At 42.6% G+C, this 20,473-nt stretch overlaps 1 protein-coding gene across 1 annotated transcript in view; it reads right to left on the bottom strand.

Annotated features, from left to right (window-relative positions):
- The window catches only part of FBXO47 (F-box protein 47), a 421,223-nt gene that overhangs the window by 374,006 nt on the left and 26,744 nt on the right, over positions 1 to 20,473 (bottom strand). Inside the window, exon 2 of the mRNA XM_069751683.1 lies at positions 10,715 to 10,885. Coding sequence (XP_069607784.1) covers positions 10,715 to 10,885 — 171 coding nt within the window. The remainder of the gene's footprint in view (positions 1 to 10,714; positions 10,886 to 20,473) is intronic.

Genomic DNA, 20,473 nt, shown 5'->3' with positions numbered 1-20,473 from the left:
GATGACAAGCACTAGAACTGTCATCTGAAAGAATGCGGTTTCTTCTCCATATTTTGTCCTGTTCCTTATTACCACAATGCTCATACACATTTTGTACAGAAGAATGTGCAGAGCTCAGAAAGAGAAGAAACAGTCTTGTGCTTGGCGCATTATCGAATTATGTTAATTTCCTGCATTTTTTTATGTTACCACAATAAATTAGTTTAGTGTCAGAGAACAATATGAGCACAAGGCCTCCTAACATTATATTAACGGCTATATCTGCTAACTGTAAAAGGATTATTTCACTGGTATCATACTCATCTTTGACTGGTGCAGACAAACTGTATTATGCTGTGAATAAAAGTTTGATACCAATAAATTAATTAACCCAATAGTGACCAAGCATTGTCAATTTATAACACTTGGTCCTGGATTTCAGCCTCGCGCCATTGCAAATACATACATATAAATAAATAAATATATATATAAATAAATACATGTATATGGCACAGGGTTAAAACTTCTGCAATCTAGCAAGAGCAGGTTCAGTGCCTGGGTACCAGACACAACTAGGGACCCTAAGGAGGAGATTTAAAGGGAAGGTACCGCGTTTGTAGGTCATTAATAAATCACTGTAATGTAGCATAACATGCTGCTATAAGCAAGTTTGAAATGCATGTGAAACAGATTTCATGTGTTATGAGTTTAAAGTTTAAAGAATGCACTGGGGGCTGACATCTTGGTTTTGCAGCAGTAGCAGGGCACTATCCGTGTCAGATTACGGCACCCCATGGACATAGGGTCAGCGCCGGTCTATTGTCTCCTATCTGTAACATTGCAGCAGCATTAGCAGTGAGCTGGGCACGCCTCTGTGGGCTGCCCAACTCACTGCTGTAGGTGTGACTAGCTGCCATTTTATTATAGCCCTGTGCTATGTGCCGAGCTCCACTTACTCTCCATCGCAGGACAGAAGAAGCGCTCACTGCTCCTCTGTACTCCAGTCCAGGCATGTCCTGGGGCAGACATCCTCTGCTCATATGCTGCCCTGTGTGCTTCTCCTGCTGTGTCTCCGCCTCCCCCTCACACACAGTCCCTGTGATCTCCAGTAAGCTGCACTCACAGCCTGCAGAGAGGGAGGTGCCACCTTGAGAGAGAGAGCAGGGCAGCTGACAGGACAGGGATTAAGATGTGGAAGGGGGATAGCAAGAATGTTATTCACAAAAAATGCTGCTGAGTCCACTGCTCTGCTCCTCTGTAAACAAGCTGTGCCTCTGATGCAGTAACTGCTGGTGATAGCAGGTCACAGGGCAGTCACACACAAAATGGCGCTGCCCTGTGATGCTGCTCTTCATTCTGCCCCAGGGATATTAGACCACCCAAAAGGGGAGGGAAATGGTGATATCAGCAGTTACTGCCCCAATTTTGCTGCTGGTAAATCTTACTATAGCTGCTTGAGGTCTAAAACGGAAAATGCTCCCCCTAGTGGTAAATATGTATATTTGTAGAAAAATATATAATATTTTTCATATAGAAATGTTTGCAAACAGTGCAAACATTGCATTAATACATTTTAATTACTATTTTAAGCTTAATTTCACAAAAAAAAAAAAAATACAAGAAAACTGGTGGCACCTTCCCTTTAAGTGGTTGATACTTATGAGGCCTGGTTTGGCACATGGAGAGGTAGGACATATAGAGGTTAGGGGCAATTCATATTTAGGTACTTCTTGACATGGTTGGATCGCTTTTGTGATCTTTGATCAAAAAACGTTAACTAAGTACCCTACATTTTTAACCCCTTTATCCCCAAGGGTGGTGTACGCGACAAATGAATTGCCAGCTTTTCAAAGGACATCGGTGTGTAAAAATTCAGACGGCAATCGCATGGTTCGAGTGCCGTGCGATTTTTTTTTTTTCAAATCCATTGACAAGCAGTGGAGAGTCTGTCCGAGATACGAGGACAATCGCAGCATGCTGCAATTTTTTTCTTAGTCCAATTTCAACTGAGAAAAAAATTGCAGATGAGCTGTAACACATAGCTTAACATTGGTCAGAGTGCAGTCCGATTTTTTATCGGATTGCACTCATTCGTTTCCTGTGTAGATGAGTATGAGCCCTTAGATACTGAATGCGCCATCTGTAATTGTAATTTTTTTTTACAATTTCTCAACATTAGGGCTATCTCAGGCTGTCCTCACGATAAGCTTTAGGTGAGTTTTTGATGTTGTGTATTTTTGCTATGTCAAAAACGCAACATTTACGGTTCCATCAAAGTGGATGTGATTTCTAGAAATCTCATGCTCATTGTGCTTCTCTTTTGCTCAGCGTAAATTGACCTGCGATGCGAGCTACAAATCTGCAACACGTCAATTTCTCTTGTGGGTATGCTGAGTTGTATGTGCAGATTTTTCCCATAGACTTGCATTAAATGCAGAAAATCCACATGTAAAAACGCATGTGCGTTTTTGCTGCTGAAATGCACTAAAACCACATGTTTTTAGATGCAAACAACTAATATTTGATTACCAGAGGGATTAATCATAAATGTCTCACAGGTATCCACTCTATTTATTTAAAATTTAACCTTTATTAGACCTTAATACATATAATAATAAACAACACACCAAGCACCACGAGAAAGAAAACAACCAGGGGTGTGCCTACCCCTACACTGGCCTAGCTGACCTTACCTATTTGCGGAGGTTGGCACCCTAAAAACCTGCGCAATGGCGCCCCCGCTCCTCGACGGCTCTCCCTGCTCACCCTATAGGGCCCTATAGTGGCAGGAGGTGACAAAGATAATGAATAGGCAGGTGAGAAAGAGAAGAGGTATAGATCTAATCAATAGGTGTATAGACTGATTCTGATGTATGCAATCGTTAATTTAGTCCTCAGGTGGAGATGTTAGATCCTATTTGCAATTACCCTCAATATATATATAGTTAGAATAAACAGTTGTAATAGATAGCTAAATCTTCCAGTGAATATACTAGATGGTGATTGTAGTGAACCTAATAGATTTCACTGATGTAGCCCATCATAATGGCTAAACTAATATTTCTGATATAACACCGATACACTATAATTATAGCTATCTATTTTATTAAAGTGATGTATCTAAAGATCTTGATATATCTACAGTATGCAAATCAATATCAAGGACGTACACATTATTAGTCTATATATACCTCTCTCCTAGTGGTATTAATATATATACATAGGCCAGGAAAATCAACTTATCTAATAAAGACAAAACAAAAACACACACCAACCACCCTAAAAACTGTATTAAACAATCACAGACAAATGGCAACTTAGGACAACCATTATATCCTTTGTCCAATATTAAAGTCCACTGTCGACTTCCAGGGCATATTGCCCATATAAATCCTATAACGATTATAAATAGATAAATTGTACCAAGTTACAGTTAGTTACTCGACGCGTTTCCCCTCTTTGCCGAGGTTCATCAGGAGGAGGATATACACAAGGTACTTATCTGCAGGTACTGGTATAGGTGCGTAAATCCAGTAGCGTGGTCGGGACAATCCCCTGCCTCAGTGTGATACCATGGAGCCGAACCGCCCATACCCCACTCTTATATAGAAGCACTCACCCTAATCTCAATGGCATTCCCATCATGTTTCCGGTCTCTGGCGGCGCCAAGAGATGACACAAAAGCATGCGTCTCAAGCCGAAGATATGCGATCCACACCTCACTCTGGTGCTTCCTGCCGGCTGCACCAGAAGATGACGATACAGGAAACCAGCATGTCAAGCCATTGTGTGTCAGAGGTGTGTGCTCCGCCCCTAGTTCTTTTGTGTCACTATTTACCATGCAACCTGGGTAGCCGCCCTGTTTATCGTTATAGGATTTATATGGGCAATATGCCCTGGAAGTCGACAGTGGACTTTAATATTGGACAAAGGATATAATGGTTGTCCTAAGTTGCCATTTGTCTGTGATTGTTTAATACAGTTTTTAGGGTGGTTGGTGTGTGTTTTTGTTTTGTCTTTATTAGATAAGTTGATTTTCCTGGCCTATGTATATATATTAATACCACTAGGAGAGAGGTATATATAGACTAATAATGTGTACGTCCTTGATATTGATTTGCATACTGTAGATATATCAAGATCTTTAGATACATCACTTTAATAAAATAGATAGCTATAATTATAGTGTATCGGTGTTATATCAGAAATATTAGTTTAGCCATTATGATGGGCTACATCAGTGAAATCTATTAGGTTCACTACAATCACCATCTAGTATATTCACTGGAAGATTTAGCTATCTATTACAACTGTTTATTCTAACTATATATATATTGAGGGTAATTGCAAATAGGATCTAACATCTCCACCTGAGGACTAAATTAACGATTGCATACATCAGAATCAGTCTATACACCTATTGATTAGATCTATACCTCTTCTCTTTCTCACCTGCCTATTCATTATCTTTGTCACCTCCTGCCACTATAGGGCCCTATAGGGTGAGCAGGGAGAGCCGTCGAGGAGCGGGGGCGCCATTGCGCAGGTTTTTAGGGTGCCAACCTCCGCAAATAGGTAAGGTCAGCTAGGCCAGTGTAGGGGTAGGCACACCCCTGGTTGTTTTCTTTCTCGTGGTGCTTGGTGTGTTGTTTATTATTATATGTATTAAGGTCTAATAAAGGTTAAATTTTAAATAAATAGAGTGGATACCTGTGAGACATGTTTTTAGATGCATTGAATCTATCAATAAAGTTTTGTCAAGGTCAAATGCCAGGAGATATAAAAAACAAGTCAGCTTTATTTAACCCCTTCCCGACCCATGACGCCACGTAGGCGTCATGAAAGTCGGTGCCAATCCGACCCATGACGCCTATGTGGCGTCATGGAAAGATCGCGTCCCTGCAGATCGGCTGAAAGGGTTAACTCCAATTTCACCCGATCTGCAGGGACAGGGGGAGTGGTAGTTTAGCCCAGGGGTAAACTACCCCCACCCCCTGTGGCTACGATCACTCTGATTGGCAGTTTCACTTTCAACAGCCAATCAGAGCGATTTGTAATATTTCACCTAAAAAACTGGTGAAATATTACAATCCAGCCATGGCCGATGCTGCAATATCATCGGCCATGGCTGGAAACACTGATGTGCCCCCACCCCACCGATCGCCCCCCCAAGCCCTCCGATTTGTGGTCCGCTCCCCTCCGTCCTGTGCTCCGCCCCCCCGTCCTCCTGTCCGCTCCCTCCGTGCTCCAATCCACCCCCCGTGCTCCTACGCCCCCCCCCGTGCCCCGATCTCCCCCCCTAATACTTACCGAGCCTCATGGTGTCCGTCCGTCTTCTCCATGCACGCCGCCATCTTCCAAAATGGCGGGCGCATGCGCAGTGCGCCCGCCGAATCTGCCGGCCGATTCCTTACATGTACATTTTGATCACTGTGATATAACCTATCACAGTGATCAGAATAAAAAAAATAGTAAATAACCCCCCCCCCCCCCCTCTTTATCACCCCCATAGGTAGGGACAATAATAAAATAAAGAAAAAAAAATTTTCCACTACAGTTAGAACTAGGGTTAGGGTTAGGGAATGTGCACACATATTCTGGTCCTCTGCGGATTTTTCCGCAGCGGTTTTTATAAATCCGCAGTGCAAAACCGCTGCGGATTTATCGCAGATATACCGCGGTTTTTCTGCGGATTTCACTGCGGTTTTCTATTGGAGCAGTTGTAAAACCGCTACGGAATCCGCAGAAAGAAGTGAAATGTGCGGAATGTAAACCGCTGCGTTTCGGCGCAGTTTTTTCTGCAGCATGTGCGCAGCGTTTTTTGTAAACTCATGGGAAACTGCTGCGGACCCGCATCGGCTGAAAAGCTGTGGATCCGCAGCGTTTTCCGCATCGTGTGCACATACTCTTAGAATTAGGCTATGTGCAGCCGCTGCGGATTCGTAGCAGTTTTCCATCAGCTTTACAGTTCCATGTAAACCTATGGAAAACCAAATCCGCTGTGCCCATGGTGCGGAAAATACCGCGCGGGAACGCTGTGTTGTATTTTCCGCAGCATGTCAATTCTTTGTGCGGATTCCGCAGCGTTTTACACCTGTTCCTCAATAGGAATCCACAGGTGAAATCTGCACAAAAGACACTGGAAATCCACGGTAAATCCGCAGGTAAAACGCAGTGCCTTTTACCTGCGGATTTTTCAAAAATCGTGCGAAAAAATCTCACACGAATCCGCAACGTGAGCACATAGCCTTAGGGTTAGGGTTGGAATTAGGGCTAGGGTTGGAAATAGGGTTAAGATTAGGCTTGTGGTTAGGGTTATGGATAGCGTTAGGGGTGTGTTGGGGTTAAAGTTGTGGTTAGGGTTGGGGTTACGTTTAGGGTTGGGATTAGGGTTAGGATTAGGGTAGGGTTAGGGTTGGGATTAGGGTTACGGGTGTGTTGGGGTTAGGGTTGTGGTTAGGGTTATGGCTACAGTTGGGATTAGGGTTAAGGGTGTGTTGGGGTTAGTGTTGAAGTTAGAATTGAGGGGTTTCCACTGTTTAGGCACATCAGGGGTCTCCAAATGCAACATGGCGCCACCATTGATTCCAGACAATCTTGCGTTCAAAAAGTCAAATGGTACTCCCTCCCTTCCGAGCCCCGACGTGCACCAAAACAGTGGTTTACCCCCACATATTCGGTACCAGAATACTCGGGACAAACTGGGCAACAAGTATTGGGGTCCAATTTCTCCTGCTACCCTTGTGAAAATAAAAAACTGCTTGCTAAAACATAATTTTTGAGGAAAGAAAAATTATTTTTTTTATTTTCACGGCTCTGCATTATAAACTTCTGTGAAGCACTTGGGGGTTCAAAGTGCTCACCACATATCTAGATAAGTTCCTTTGGGGGTCTAGTTTCCAAAATAGGGTCACTTGTGGTTTTTTTTTACTGTTTAGGCACATCAGGGGCTCTGCAAATGCAACGTGACGCCCGCAGACTATTCCATCAAAGTCTGCATTCCAAAACGTCACTACTTCCCTTCTGAGCCCTGAAGTGTGCCCAAACAGTGTTCCCCCCTTCATATATGGGGTATCAGCGTACTCAGGACAAACTGGACAACAACTTTTGGGGTCCAATTTCTCCTGTTACTCTTGTGAAAATAAAAAATTGCGGGTTAAAAAATAATTTTTGAGGAAAGAAAAATTATTTTTTATTTTCATGGCTCTGCGTTATAAACTTCTGTGAAGCACTTGGGGGTTTAAAGTGCTCACCTCATATCTAGATAAGTTCCTTGGGGGGGGGGGTCTAGTTTCCAAAATGGGGTTACATGTGGGGAAGCTCCAATGTTTAGGCAGACAGGGGCTCTCCAAACGCGACATGGTGTCCGCTAACGATTGGAGCTAATTTTTCATTCAAAAAGTCAAATGGAGCTCCTTCCCTTCCGTGCCCTGCCGTGTGCCCAAACAGTGGTTTACCCCCACATGTGAGGTATCGGTGTACTCAGGAGAAATTGCCAAATAAATTTTAGGATCCATCTTATCCTGTTGCCCATGTGGAAATGAACAAATTGAGGCTAAAAGAATTTGTGAAAAAAAGTACTTTTTCATTTTTACGGATCAATTTGTGAAGCACCTGGGGGTTCAAAGTGTTCACTATGCATCTAGATAAGTTCCCTGGGGGGTCTAGTTTCCAAAATGGGGTCACTTGTGGGGGAGCTCCAATGTTTAGGCACACAGGGGCTCTCCAAACGCGACATGGTGTCCGCTAAAAATTGGAGCCAATTTTTCATTGAAAAAGTCAAATGGCACTCCTTCCCTTCCGAGCCCTGTCGTGCGCCCAAACACTAGTTCCCCTCCACATATGGGGTATCTGCGTACTCAGGACAAATTGTACAATAACTTTTGGGGTCCAGTTTATCTTTTTACCCTTGGGAAAATAAAAAAATTGTTGCTAAAAGATCATTTTTGTGACTAAAAAGTTAAATGTTCATTTTTTCCTTCCATGTTGCTTCTGCTGCTGTGAAGCACCTGAAGGGTCAATAAACTTCTTGAATGTGGTTTTGAGCACCTTGAGGGGTGCAGTTTTTAGAATGGTGTCACTTTTAAGTATTTTCAGCCATATAGACCCCTCAAACTGACTTCAAATGTGAGGTGGTCCCTAAAAAAAATGGTTTGGTAAATTTTGCTGTAAAAATTAGAAATCGCTGGTCAACTTTTAACCCGTATAACTTCCTAGCAAGAAAAAAATTTGTTTCCAAAATTGCGCTGATGTAAAGTAGACATATGGGTAATGTTATTTATTAACTATTTTGTGTCACATAACTCTCTCGTTTAACAGAATAAAAATTCAAAATTTGAAAATTGCGAAATTTTTAACATTTTAGCCAAATTTCCACTTTTTTCACAAATAAACGCAAAAATTATCGACCTAAATTTACCAATAACATGAAGCCCAATATGTCACGAAAAAAACAATCTCAGAACCGCTAGGATTCGTTGAAGCGTTCTTGAGTTATTACCTCATAAAGGGACACTGGTCAGAATTGCAAAAAACGGCCAGGTCATTAAGGTCAAAATCGGCTGGGTCATGAAGGGGTTAAAATCTAGCACACCAACAAGTGAAAAAAAAAGCAGCTTAAAAAATATGATAAAAATGCACTAAAAATGCAGTGAAAAAAACGCAAGTAACCTAATTTATTCAAACCTATGTATGCTTGTCTATCTCTATAACATATTAAATACCTGTCTTTTACCATGGCAAATGATCCAGAATCACACTGATAAACACCAAATGGTCACACCACAGGTACAGGTATGGCTATCTTCATGCAGCTATTGTTTTTGCCAAGGTTAGAGCTTGAAAAAGGAAATTAACTATCTCACCAATACAGAACTCAGGAGGTATGACCTAGAAACCAGCTCAAGTATAACAATCATTTTTTTTAAGCTGTACACGAGCCTGACAACGTAATCTGTCCTTCTCTTTGCCACAAGCAATCTTAAAGGGGAAAAACTAATTTAGTATGGAAATGTGTGTCAAATAATTTTAATAAATTTTTTGCGCATTTTCTAATTTATTTGGAGGCAATTTGTATTTTTAGAATATAATTAATTAGAATCTAACGTTACACTGCAAGTCACTTTTCACCAACTTATTTTCATTGCAAAATGCTTGTTTATCAGGCAGGAGACTTCTATGACCACTGCATTAGTTGACTAGGGGTATATTCATATGAAGCAATTTTACTGCATTTGGAGTTTTCTTTCTGCAATTTTCCAAAATGTCAGTTAAAATGCATAGTTTTTGTTACACTTTTATATGTTTTAATTTAATTTTGGAAAATCACAGCAAAAAAAAAAAAGTGTGATTACATTGTGTAAACAAACCCTTAGGCTGTGTGCCAACGATTTTTCACAAGTTTTGATGCCGTGTAAAATTGCAACCTCTTACAGTTCCAGTAAAGTGGATGGGAATTAAAGAAATCCAATGCACACTGTGCATCTTTTTCACTCAGCAAAAACTGACCTGCGATGCAAGTTTACAATCCGCAACATTTCAATTTCTCTTGCAGGTGCGCTGAGTTTTATGTGCAAAATTTTTCCCTAGAATTGCATTAGATGTAGAAAATTTGCATTTAAAAAAAACACACATGCGTTTTTAGTGCATTTCTGCAGCAGAAAGGCATAAAAAAATGCATGTAATCCGCACATGACTATCGCAATAGAGTTTTGCCAAAGCCAAACACTGGGAAGTATCAAACACAAAGCAGCTTTGACATACATGACATACCAATAATGCAAGTAGAAAATCGCTATAAAAAAACAAAATGAAAAATGCAAGTAACCTACTGTAAATTTACTTAATAGGTGAAGAAAATCTGCAACATCAAAATTTACCAAAATCTCATTGTGAGAACATACCCTAAAGCCAGTGAGACAACACTAGTGCATTATTTCTAACAGTTGCAAGATAACCAGTTTGTTGTTTTGGACTTTCCTGCAGCCCATGATACTCTGCAAAGCTTACCTTATGGAATCCTTGGATAAGATTCAATTATATCAGACCTTTCAATATTTTTAAGCAAACCTAGAGATATACAGTGACTTTGCGTGTGATGTTTTCACATAGTAACATCATAGCTTGTTGTAGTCACATGTAACGTGATGATATCATAGGTAGACTAAGCAAAAACAAGCATTTTAAAATCTCCAGACGCATTATATGCTTTCTATCCTACAGCAGCATTGCTTCCAGTATCACTGGAGAACTTTACAGTCAGCCTTCCCAAATATGAGATTACACCAAAATATACGGTAGGTCTCTTTCAGAGCCATATTTCAACCTTGTGCATGAAGTCCACATGATGCTTTTTCTTTACTGCAAATGTAGATGATAAAAAAAATAGTTGGTGGTGATAACATTTAGGCTGATGTATGGTGACACAGGTCATGTGTCCGAACATCGCAGGATGTTGCTGCTACAGCGCAGGGTAGTGCAAGTGAATGGGCTTACATTGCTACAAGCAAAGTACCACAACAACGACAAGCAAATCACAAAAGTGTAACTGGATTAAACTTTTTGCAATTTGATTGTCACTATGCTGTAATGTATAAGCGGCATACAGCAATCTTTTGCCACACGACCTGTGTCGTGGACAAAATTGCCGTGTAGCCTCCAGCCGTAATGGGCGATTTAGTAAAAAATACCCTACTTTTTGTAAAGAACTAATTTTAGAATGTAGAATACTGTTCACCTAATGTTCTGTAATGTTCCAGTATTGGAGCCTCGCTATTTCCTTCCACAAAACCAGCACAGTGGAAGTTCTGGCACAACAGTCGCTGATTTCCTGCTGCTGAGGAGATGTAGCCGATAAGCTGCCCGCTGATGGCTTTAGAAACAATGCTCATTACGCTGATATCCTTTACTGTAACACATAAAAAAGACAATTAAAGTAATGTAAAGTAATTCATACAACACAAGCAAAACCTACATGTATTCATTTATTCGATGAAAAACAAATATGGTAACATAGTAACATCGTTATTAAGGTTGAAGGAAGACTTTAAAGGGAACCTGTCACCCCCAAAATCGAAGGTGAGCTAAACCCACCAGCATCAGGGGCTTATCTACAGCATTCTGTAATGCTGTAGATAAGCCCCCGATGTATCCTGAAAGATGAGAAAAAGAGGTTAGGTTATACTCACCTGGGCGGGCGGTCCGATCTGATGGGCGTCGCGGTCTGGTCCGGGGCCTCCCATCTTCTTACGATGACGTCCTCTTCTTGTTTTCATGCTGCGGCTCCGGCGCAGGCGTACTTTGCCTGCCCTGTTGAGGGGAGAGCAAAGTACTGCCGTGCGCAGGCGCCAAACCTCTCTGACCTTTCCCAGCGCCTGCGCACTGCAGTATTTTGCTCTGCCCTCAACAGGGCAGATAAAGTATGCCTGCGCCGGAGCCGCAGCGTGAAGACAAGAAGAGGACGTCATCATAAGAAGATGGGAGGCGCTGGACCGGACCGTGACACCCATCGGACCGGACCGCAGCGGGAACGCCCCTGGGTGAGTATAATCTAACCTCTTTTCTCATCTTTCAGGATACATCGGGGGAATTATTTACAGCATTCCAGAATGCTGTCGATAAGCCCCTGATGCCTTCGATTTTGAGGGTGACAGGTTCCCTTTTAAGTGCATCTTGTTCAACCCATAGCCTAACCTAACATGCCCTAACATGTTGATCCAGAGGAAGGCAATAAAACCCCATGTTGCAAACAGTAAGCTCCACATTGGGGAAAAAAATTCCTTACCGACTCCACATACGACAATCAGACTGGTTCCCTGGATCAACACCCTATCAAGGAAACTAGTATATATATATATATATAAACTGTAACATTATACTTTTCAAGAAAGGCTTCCAGTCCCCTCTTAAATTATGTCTTATATTCTAGGTTCTTCAAAGTAGCCACTTTTTGCTTTGATGACTTGGCATCTTCTTGATGAGCTTCAAGAGGTAGTCACCGGAAATGGTTTTCACTTCACAGATGTGCACTGTCAGGTTTAATAATAAATGGGATTTCTTGCCTTATAAATGGGGTTGGGACCATCAGTTGTGTTGTGCAGGAGTCTGGTGGATACACAGCTGATAGTCCTACTGAATAGACTGTTAGAATTTGTATTATGGCAAGAAAAAAGCAGCTAAGTAAAGAAAAACGAGTGGCCATCATTACTTTAAGAAATGAAGGTCAGTTAGTCCGAAAAATTGGGAAAACTTTGAAAGTGTCCACAAGTGCTGTTGCAAAAACCATCAAGTGCTACAAAGAAACTGGCTCACATGAGGACCGCCCTAGGAAAGGAAGACCAAGAGTCACCTCTGCTTCTGAGGATAAGTTTATCTGAGTCACCAGCCTCAGAAATCGCAGGTTAACAGCAACTCAGATTAGAGACCATGTCAATGCCACACAGAGTTCTAGCAGCAGACACATCTCTACAACAACTGTTAAGAGGAGACTTTGTGCAGCAGGCCTTCATGGTAAAATATCTGCTAGGAAACCACTGCTAAGGACAGGCAACAAGCAGAAGAGACAGGTCTGGGCTAAAGAACACAAGGAATGGACAATAGACCAGTGGAAATCTGTGATTTGGTCTGATGAGTCCAAATTTGAGATTTTTGGTTCCAACCACCGTGTCTTTGTGCGACGCAGAAAAGGTGAATGGATGGACTCTACATGCCTGGTTCCCACCGTGAAGTATGGAGGAGGAGGTGTGATCGTGTGGGGGGTGCTTTGCTGGTGACACTGTTGGGGATTTCTTAAAAATTGAAGGCATACTGAACCAGCATGGCTACCACGGTACCTTGCAGCGGCATGCTATTCCATCCGGTTTGCGTTTAGTTGGACCATCGTTTATTTTTCAACAGGACAATCACCCCACACACACCTCCAGGCTGTGTAAGGGCTATTTGACCAAGAAGGAGAGTGATGGGGTGCTACGCCAGATGATCTGGCCTCCACAGTCACCAGACCTGAACCCAGCCGAGATGGTTTGGGGTGAGCTGGACCACAGAGTGAAGGCAAAAGGGCCAACAAGTGCTAAGCATCTCTGAGAACTCCTTCAAGATTGTTGGAAGACCATTTCCGGTGACTACCTCTTGAAGCTCATCAAGAGAATGCCAAGAGTGTGCAAAGCAGCCATCAAAGCAAAAGGTGGCTACTTTGAAGAACCTAAAATATAAGACATATTTTCAGTTGTTTCACACTTTTTTGTTAAGTATATAATCCCACGTGTTAATTCATAGTTTTGATGCCTTCAGTGTGAATGTACAATTTTCATAGAAAATACAGAAAAATCTTTAATTGAGAAGGTGTGTCCAAACTTTTGGTCTGAACTGTATTTATACATTAAAAAAAGGTCACCCCTTAGCCTTCGATTTTCCAAACTAAATAGCCCAAAGTGTAATTTCCTGTCTTGGCATTGCAGACCCCCCAGTCCTCTAATAACCTTGGTCGCTCTTCTCTGCGCCCGCTCTACTTCAGTTATGTCTTTCATGTACACCGGAGACCAGAACTGTACAAAGTATTCTAAGTGTGGTCGAACTAGTGACTTGTATAGGGGTAAAATTATGTTCTCCTCATGAGCATCTATGCCTCTTTTAATGCATCCCATTATTTTATTTGTCTTTTTTGCAGCTGCCTGACAATGGCCACTAAATGTGAGTTTGTCGTTCACCCATACACCCAGGTCTTTTTCATTGACAGTTTTGCCCAGTGTTTTAGAATCTATATATATAATTGCCTAAGGGTTTTTCCGTCTGTCTGTCTGTCCTGGAAATCCCGCGTCTCTGATTGGTCGAGGCCGCCAGGCCTCGACCAATCAGCGACGGGCACAGTATCGACGTAGAAATCCCGCGTCTCTGATTGGTCGAGGCCGCCAGGCCTCGACCAATCAGCGACGGGAACAGCGACGATGTCATAAAGGACGTAGACATCCCGCGTCTCTGATTGGTCGAGGCCGCGACCAATCAGCGACGGGCACAGCGACGATGATGTCATAAAGGACGTAGAAATCCCACGTTTCTGATTCAGTGACGGGCACAGTATCGACGTAGATGTCATAATGGTTGCCATGGCGACGATGATGTGATAAAGGTTGCCTCGACCAATCAGCGACAGGCACAGTCTGCCGCGAATTCTGGAATCATCATTATCCATATACTACGGGGACATGCATATTCTAGAATACCCGATGCGTTAGAATCGGGCCACAATCTAGTTAAGCACATAATTATACATCTTATTTGCTCTACCCAAGTGCATGACCTTACATTTATCCCCATTAAAGATCATTTGACATTTATCAGCCCAAGCTTTTAGTTTACATAAATCCTCCTGTAATATAAAATTGTCCTCTTCTGTATTGATTACCCTTAGTTTAGTGTCATCTGCAAATATTGAAATTCTGTATGCCCCCTACAAGGTCATTAATAAATATGTTAAAAAGGGGGCCCAATATGGACCCCTGCGGTACCCCACTGCTAACTGTGACCCAGTCCGAGTGTGCTCCATTAATAACCACCCTTTGTTTCCTATCCCTGAGCCAGCTCTTAACCCACTTACACATATTTTCCCCTGTCCCCATTATTTTCAGTTTATGTATCAACCTATTGTGTGGCACCATATCAAAAGCTTTTGAAAAGTTCATATACACTACATCCACTGGGTTCCCTTGGTCCAGTCCGGAACTTACCTCTTCATAGAAACTGATCAGATTAGTCTGACAGGAACGGTCTCTAGTAAACCCATGTTGATATTGGGCCATGAGGTTATTCCTCTTCAGATACTCCAGCATAGCATCCCTTAGGCTGGTTTCACATTTGCGGTTGTGTCCGCAGCGTTTCTTCCGCAATAATCCGCATGCGTTGTGTATTCCTATATTTAACATTAAAGACGCATGTGTCTGTGTTTGGTTGCGTTTTGCCGCGTTTGACGACACATGCGTCGTTTCGTCGTCTGCGGTTTGGCGCGGTAAACGCTACATGTAGTATTTTTACGTATGCGGTTGTTAGCGGATGGAATGCGGCAAAAAAACGCATTGCTGTCTATGTGAACGCATGCGGACGCAAGCACAAGCGTTTGCTTGCGTGTGTGAACGCATGCGTTGCACCACAGGAAAACATGTCTAGACACTGATTAGCCACCCCCCACATAAAAAGTGATAAAGAGAGGGAGTGGACACTTGCAGGTTACTATACAGCAGACAGGGAAGCAGACCAGACAAATGAAAGCACCTTAGAGGAAACAAGACTGAACAATGTGAGTATATCCTAGCCAATGCCTTTATTTCCTATTTTCTGTCTCTACATGTCCTAATTTCTGCCATTTCTTTCTTTCTGCATGCATCAGAATGTCATGTTCTTCTGATGAGGAGCAACGTCCTGGGCCTTCACAAGCCGAACATGTCAGTGAAGTGAGTACTCAACTCCTCAGATTGGTAAGTATTCACTATCACATCTACACATGTGACAATTGTTTTTTCCTTTTTTTAGAGCACTTCTTCCACTGCGGCAGAGGGTGAGCAGGAGCAGCGGGTTCACAGTCGGGTGGCAAGGCGGCAGCGTGTAAGTATACCTGGCTGACTGTGTACTGTATCCTCACTTTAGTATTCTTGAATCTTCCTTTCTTTACTTTCCTCTTTCTTTACATTTTTCTTCTGGACTCCTTTTTTATCTTGACTTTCATTATTCATGTCATTTCTCTGCCTCTGTTTTCTTTCTTTTCCTTATGTTAATGTATCCAACATTAATGTCTTCATTTATGTTTTAGGTTCCAGAATGGGATTAGGACCTCATTGACAACGATATCCTCATCTCCCTGGTCCATGAGCGAGTCCCGTTGTGGGACACCCGGGTTCCCCAGCACTCGGACAACGTGACGATCCGGCGGCTATGGAATAAGGTGGCCAAAGCGATGTGGGATGGCTGGGACAACGCCCCGACTCTGGTCCCAAATGCATTTTGTAAGTATTGCAATGCAGTGTGATGCAGCAGAGACATTGGCCGTGCTCACTAAAACTCTCAGGAGTTTCTCTCACCACACACAGTTGTGTGAGCACGGCCAAAAGTCCATTGTCTAACCATTATTTTTTGTTTTTTCAACAGTGTTCAAAGTCAAAACACATTGGCGTTCGATGAAGGACAGTTTCAATAAGGACCTGCGTCAAGAGAGCCGTGTTCCCAGTGGTTCTGGATCTGAAAGTATAAATACCACCGCATTCTGGCATTTTTAAGATCGGTCCTTGCCCACAGAACGTAAGTATTTTTTCGGTGTATTAGGTTGTGTTGTATTGCCATAATCTGTATGTTTCTATTCAACAGAAGTTGGCTTTTGGACATTTTTGGTATTATTATTTTTCCTTTTTTCACAGCACATGGAGCAGCACTGTTGACCCAGGTTTTGGAGCGGTCCTTCATCAGACAGCCACGGACCCGTGCCAGCCATCCAGCAGCGCTGCAGCAAGTGGGCCTGCCACACTAACTGGAGACCAGGAAGCTGTTCCCCTTTCCCAGTCCTCTGCCCCTTTTTGGGGGGGGCTCCTCCCGGCAGCGGTAGAGGGCATCGAACAGGTCACTCATGCCCGAGTTTTTGCACTTGAGCTCGGTTTTTCACGATAGACTCAAGGCTTTGGGTGACCGACTGGATACTGCCATTAGCCATATGAATACACATATCCAGGAGGTCACCAAAAGCCTTGACCAAGTAAAAGCCGACCTCCAGAGGCCAGCACATAATTTTTTTAATCAAATTGAACAGGGCATGTCGGAACACCTTACTCCTGATCTCCAGCTTAGTGTCATGCAAACCTGCAATGCTGCTTACGTGCAGGCTATGCAGCAGAGACTGTATTTTCAGCAGACAGTGGCAGCATATCCACCTGTGCCTACAATGTCACGCTTGACCTCAATGCTGATATCTGCTGCATACCACTGCACGGCCACCTCCATTCCAAGCACTGCCGGACACCAGGCGGTGGGCTGTCCAACAGCACTCGGCAACCTCCATGACCACAGCTGCTCCTGCTTGGACTTCTTCCACTGCCAGCACCATGCAGCAGCAGGACCCTGGCATGGCCTTCCGCTCCACTACCACCACGATGCAGCAGGACCCTGGCATGGCCTTTCACTCTACGAGCACTATGGACTCTGGCATGGCTGCCCCCTCTACGAGCACAATGGACCCTGGCATGGCCTTCCGCTCTACGAGCACTATGGACTCTGGTATGGCTGCCCGCTCTACGAGTACTAGCAGTCCTAGGGTCTATATATAGATATCCCATAATACACGCCCTCTGTAGTCCCATTGGCGGTGTCTGGTTATCTAGATTTTTCTCCTGTAAAATTTTCCACCATGTGCACAAAAAACGCAAACGCATGACAAAATGCATGATAAAGCGTGAAAACGTGACGCTTTATTAACCGCATGTGTTCCCGCATGCGTCTAAAAAACGCTGCGTTTGTACGCGTTTTTTCCTGCACTTGCGAATGCGGATTAAATGCTGCGGATTCAAACGCAAATGTGAAAATAGCCTTAGAATGCCCTCCAGGATTTTACCCACAGTAGAGGTTAAGCTTACTGGCCTATAATTTCCAGGTTCAGTTTTTGTCCCCTTTTTGAATATTGGCACCACATTTGCTATACGCCAGTCCTGTAGTACAGACCCTGTCATTTTAGAATCTTTAAAGATTAAAAATAATGGTCTTTCTATGACAGTACATAATTCCTGAAGTACTCGGGGGTGTATCCCATCTGGGCCCGGAGATTTGTCAATTTTAGTGATTTTTAGACGCTGCCGTACTTCCTGCTGGGTTAAGCAGGTGACATTTAATAGGGATTTTTTTTATCACTGATAATATTGTCTGCCATGGGATTTTCTTGTGTAAATACTGTTGAAAAAAGTCATTTAGCATATTGGCTTTTTCCTCATCCTCATCCACCATTTCACCCAGACTGTTTTTAAGGGGGCCAACACTATCATTTTTTAGTTTCTTACTATTTATGTAGTTAAAGAATATTTGGAGATTATTTTTATTCTCTCTGGCAAGGAGTCTCTCTGTCTCAATCTTTGCTGCCTTGATTTGCTTTTTACAGAATATATTTAATTTTCTGTATTTATTTAATGCCTCATCACTACCTACTTGCTTTAATTATCTAAATGCATTCTTTTTGTCACTTATTACGCCCTTTGTGTTTATTTTTCCTGTTTTATCAATAAGAAAAGTTTTATGTTTATATTTTCTTATACTTTTGCCAAGCACTGATTAGCACTGCCCAGTATGGTGTCTGCATAAGACCTGGTCCGACCACCAGCACTGATTAGCAGCTTACTGTCCATATACAATGTACACAGAAGGTTGTGGTGTAGGCAATGTTAGCTTTTTAAGCTCCCTTACATTGAAAAACTCTGATTGTATCACAACCACTGCACCCAGTAAACTAAGTGATACATCACTGGAATCAGGGTCTCTTTTCCTACATTATGGCTGTTTCAGATGAGGTAGCAGAAACCTTGTGTCAAATTCCATTTTATTTCGCACAGGCATATTTTTGGACATGTGCATAAAGAACAAATTTTAAGCCAATTTACCAGTGTACATAGGCTATTTTTCACACATGCCTCAGGTCTGCATGGGAAATATCGCAGAATACGCTAGTTTGGCTTGAATTATGGACCAGACTAAGGCATAACATGTGATATTCTTCATATGACCTTAGGTCAGCATGTGAAAATTTGCAGCATTCGTTAGTCTGGTCTAGCTTATTCACTAGAAAAGTGCATGTACTGTAAGTAGGCTATGTGGGACATGGAGCTGCACCATGGAACCAGTCATGTCTGCAATGTTTAGTGCCGTGCATGTGTAGATTACTTTTTATCTATCTCTATCTTTGCACATCTAACACCTAAATGTCTGTCATTTCTCTTCTGCATTCTATTCCAGTACATGTCACATGAATGGTGAACACAGATGGCACACGGATGCCACACATAGATAGAACCGGTACTGTTTATTCCAGTACCTGAAAAATCATTACATGTGAAGGGGGCCTAAGGCTGGTTTCACATTTGCGTTTTTTGCTGCTGCGATTGTACCGCATATAAACGCATGCGTCGTGTTTTCCTATATTTAACATTAAAAACGCATGCGTTTTTTTGTTCGCGTTTGGCCGCGTTTGACGACGCATGCGTCTTTTTGTCGCTTGCGGCTTGGCGCGGAAATGCAACATATAGTATTTTTAGAGGCGTCTATTTGCCGCCAGGAAACGCATGCGTTCAATTGCGCACGGTTTGCGTAAAAAAAAAAAGCATTGCTGTCTACGTAAACGCATGCGTTTTTAAGCACATGCGTTGGGTTGCGTTTTTGAACCCATGCGTTTCCATAGAGAAAAACAAGTCTAGACACTGATAAGCCACCCCCCACCATCAAGGTGATAAAGGGATCCAAACCCTAACCCTAATGGGAAAATGGAAATACATTTTTTTAATTTTTCCCTAACTAAGGAGTTGATGAAGGGGGTTTGATTTCTATTTATAAGGGGTTTTCTAGTGGATTTTTATGATTGGCAGCTGTCACACACTGAAAGATGCTTTTTTTTCCAAAAAATATTTTTTGAGTTACCACATTTTGAGAGCTACAATTTTTCCATATTTTGGTCCACAGAGTCATGTGAGGTCTTGTTTTTTGCGGGACGAGTTGACATTTTTATTGGTAACATTTTCGGGCACGTGACATTTTTGATTGCTTTTTATTCCGATTTTTGTGAAGCAGAATGAACAAAAACCAGCTTGTGAAATTTCTCATCATGCGTACCAAAAGCGCAAACGCAGGAAAAAACACATGTAAACGCGTACAAATGCGGCTTTTTTTAACCGCATGCGACAACGCATGCGCCTAAAAAACACAGCGTTTGTACGCGTTTACATGCGTTTTTTTCACCACTTGCGGATGCGTTTAAAACGCTGCGGATTTAAACGCAAATGTGAAACCAGCCTAAGGCAGATGCTAATTGCCCCACATTAGTGATTTTCATCCTTTTTTTTTCTCCCTGAAGCAGGCAGACTGTCTAAACTTTTGAGTGAAACTGAGAACCTCTGAAGGTCACGTTTGAGTCTCAAAACAGATGAGAATCCTTTTTTGAGTCTCCTGGACTTATGATATGGACCCTTTTTTATCCCCTTTCTGGCACTGGACATACTCTTCCGTCCATGTGACCTTGGACTTAATTCCCATGGATGGGAGCGCGGCTGATCGCGGCAGGGTGTCAGCTGATTCTTACAGCTGACATCCGGGTCTCCAGAGCTGAGAGACTTCCTGTCATGCACAGAGCATGTCAGGAAGTTTCTAATGTCAGTGCACAAAAGCTGCAGCGCTGACAGCTTCTTTAGCGTGCAGATCTGCATGCTATAGAAGCGATCAGCCTGCACAAAATGAGTGTCCCATAGCGGGACAAAGTGTAAAAGTTAGAATG

Source organism: Ranitomeya imitator, chromosome 2 (genome assembly GCF_032444005.1).
Source record: "Ranitomeya imitator isolate aRanImi1 chromosome 2, aRanImi1.pri, whole genome shotgun sequence".
NCBI lineage: Eukaryota > Metazoa > Chordata > Amphibia > Anura > Dendrobatidae > Ranitomeya > Ranitomeya imitator.
The sequence above is the reverse complement of the archived record's forward strand: the minus strand, read 5'-3'. Positions and strand labels throughout refer to the sequence as shown.